Below are 3,001 nucleotides of genomic sequence, written 5' to 3' on the forward strand. Positions count from 1 at the left end.
ACCCAGCAAAGAGCGGTGTTAGGCTCCAGCCAGCTCCAGGGGGCTGCGGGGCTGGGTAGCCTGCGTTGGGGGCAATGGAGCGGGGGGAGCTGGGTTATCCGGGGAGCTGGGTTATCTGGCAGCACGGACATACCCTGCAGCACAGGGACTCGGGTGTTGGTGACACCGCAGGGCCAGGACACCAGTGGTTCAAGGGCGGAACTCCTCACTGGGGGATGCCCTGACTGCTCGCAGTGCTTCAGAGTCCCACCTGGGCAAGCTCAGGGAGGAAAACTCTGGCGAGGGTGGCTCAACGTGGGGCCGTGCTGTGCTGGAGGCCGGGGTTGTGCCAGGGAGCAGCAGTTGCACCCATTGCCGGGCAGCCACTCCACAAGGCTTCATGGCTGCTTGTTCTCCTGCCTTCCCCACTGGAGCCATCCCCGGGGGGACACGGTGGCCCCTTTGCAGGATGGGTCACTTCTGCCAAGAGCAGTGCTCATTGCTCCCTACCCAGAAATGCTCCCGCTCGCCTGTTTACAGGAGACCCTACACCAACACCCGGAGCGGGCAAACACTGCTCACAGCCCCGGGACTCCCCGAGTGCCTGGTCCTGCCCTGGCCCTGCAGCCCGGCCCCCTAGGTGGCACAGGGATGGCTGCCAGGGCTGGCAAGTGGAAGGGAAAGCACAGCTGGGGCTCACCCGGAGGGGTGCTGAGCTCCTGCGGCCAGCTCCTGGATGGGGGGGAAGCACCCTGACCTCAGGCGGTACCACCCCCCTTGCTGTCCGCCCAGCTGGGCCGCAGGTCCTTCACGTGCCCCATCAAACATTAACAGCCCCTCAGCGGGGCAGGCAGCAGGGCCAGCAGCAGCACCCGTCCACCATGGCCCTCAGCAACCGCCTTGCTTTGCCACTCCGGCCCGCCCTGGCAGCTCTGCGCCAGGCAGCCCCCGGGCAGCGCCGGGGGCTCAGCACCCCTTTGGGACCGGGGCACACGCTCGACCTCAGGGGCATCTTCCCGCCCCTCACCACCCCCTTCTCGCCCACGCAGGAGGTGGACTATGCCCGGCTGGAGGGGAACATGCGCCGCTACGCCAGCATCCCCTTCCGAGGTAAACGCTGCCCACTGCCCCTATTCGTGAAGGCTCCTGCCAGACCCCTGCCCAGCACAGGGGCTGTGCGGCAGCGTGCAGGCACCCTGCCAGCTTCCCAAGGGTGCTCAGCCTCCAGCTGGACTTTGCTCAGGAGCTGGGAGCCCCTTGGGTGACCCATCCGGGGCCCTTTGCACGGCATGTGCCCAGGCACATGTGTGTGTCCTTGCACCCCCCCCCCACACTCCAGTGCCTGCTTGCATGCACGCTCCACATATGTGCAGGCTCGCACACATCCTCCACATGTAGCTGCAGGCTTGCACCTACCCTCTGTCCCATAGGTGTGCTTGCACACCTGTGCACACTCACACAAATTCAGCACCACAGGATGTGTAGCTGTTGATTGCCCAGGATGGATGGATGGGAGGAGAGGGGCTGCAGGAAGAGGCTGGGGGTCGCAGGGATGTGCCCTGGGGTCTCCCCTCTTCTGACCAGGCTATGAGTCCAGGGCTGTGGGGACGGAGACAGGAGAGGTCACGCTGTGGGCTGCAGAGCCCTGCCTGGGTGCCCAGCAGTGAGAAAGGGAGTGAGGGTGATGGGGGTACCTGGTACCCTGGGGCCCTGGATGCCACAGCAGAGCCCGGCAGTGCCAGGCTGGAGCTGTCCATGGCACTGGGAGGGTCCCAAGGAAGAGGGGGTCTGTGTGCCCCAGCCGGGGACAGGGCGGCACAGCCTGGCTGTGGGCACCAATAAATGCCTCGCTAGCAGTGCTGTGTGGGGTGGTTTCTGGGGATGGAGGTGAGCAAGCGGCGTGCTCAGCCCACAGGGTGCACGCATGGCATGCACGAGGGTGCCTGGGTAGGGGATGGCACTGCTGGTGCTCAGTGCGGTGCAGGTGGGCACTGCCATCTGGGGGGCACATACCCACATGTGGCCTTTGTGGGGGAGCCCAGGGCTTTGCGGGGCACCTGCGGGAGCCTCCTGGCCCAAGGGTCTGCTAGATGCGGGCATCAGGCTGCTCTGTGTGCCTGGTGCCCACCCAAGAGTGGGGTGCGGAGAGGGCAGGGACGGCCACCCTGTGGGCACCCCGCTCCTGTGCCCGAGCCTTGCTCTCCCCACGTTTGTATTTCAGGGCTGGTGATGCTGGGCTCCAACGGGGAGTACCCCTACCTGGCACCCCACGAGCGGCTGCAGATGGTGAGCTGTGTGCGCCGGGCTCTGCCCAGGGACCGCCTGCTGCTGGCCGGCTCAGGCTGCGAATGTGAGTGCCTGCGTGGGCAGCACGGGGGCCATGTGTGTTCCCCTGGAGCATCCCTCACCCCTCTGCCTCCTCCCCAGCCACCCAGGCCACCATCGAGCTGACGGTCAGCATGGCAGAGGCGGGGGCCGACGTGGCACTGGTCGTGACACCCTGCTACTACCGGGGGGCCATGACCAGCGCTGCCCTGGTCCAGCACTACACGGAGGTGAGCCATGCCTGGTGCCCACCGGCAGCCCTGGCCGGGGCAGAGGGATGGGGAGTACGTCCCGCATGTCTCCAACCCATCCCAGCTGCTGAGCTCTGCCTGGCTGCCTGCAGGTTGCTGACGCGTCCCCCATCCCCGTGGTGCTCTACAGCGTCCCTGCCAACACCGGCCTGGACCTGCCCCTGGAGGCTGTCCTTGCCCTGGCTCAGCACCCCAACATCCTTGGGATCAAGGACAGCGGTGGGGACGTGAGTGGGGCAGGGCTTTCCTGGGGCTCGCTGCCGCCAAACCTGTCCCCAAGCTGGGAACGGGGAGCTGGGACTCATGGCCTTTCCCCGGACCCCAGGGGTGCTGGCAGGAGCCCTGCGGTGGGGGGACGGGGTGCTGCCTGCCCAGGGCACAGTGTGTCTCTCCCCAGATCACCCGCATGGGGCTGATGGTCCACAAGACACGGCAGGAGGATTTCC

The 3,001-nt window shown here is 66.6% G+C and overlaps 1 protein-coding gene across 1 annotated transcript in view; it reads left to right on the forward strand.

Annotated features, from left to right (window-relative positions):
* The first annotated feature begins 860 nt into the window (after positions 1-860).
* HOGA1 (4-hydroxy-2-oxoglutarate aldolase 1) overlaps positions 861-3,001 on the forward strand; it is a 3,196-nt gene continuing 1,055 nt past the window's right edge. The window contains exons 1-5 of the mRNA XM_009323249.1: positions 861-1,089; positions 2,201-2,329; positions 2,407-2,534; positions 2,648-2,782; positions 2,953-3,001. The exon at positions 2,953-3,001 is cut by the window's right edge and continues 3 nt beyond it. Coding sequence (XP_009321524.1) covers positions 861-1,089; positions 2,201-2,329; positions 2,407-2,534; positions 2,648-2,782; positions 2,953-3,001 — 670 coding nt within the window. The remainder of the gene's footprint in view (positions 1,090-2,200; positions 2,330-2,406; positions 2,535-2,647; positions 2,783-2,952) is intronic.

The sequence above is a fragment of the Pygoscelis adeliae genome, unplaced genomic scaffold, assembly GCF_000699105.1.
Source record: "Pygoscelis adeliae isolate BGI_AS28 unplaced genomic scaffold, ASM69910v1 Scaffold294, whole genome shotgun sequence".
NCBI lineage: Eukaryota > Metazoa > Chordata > Aves > Sphenisciformes > Spheniscidae > Pygoscelis > Pygoscelis adeliae.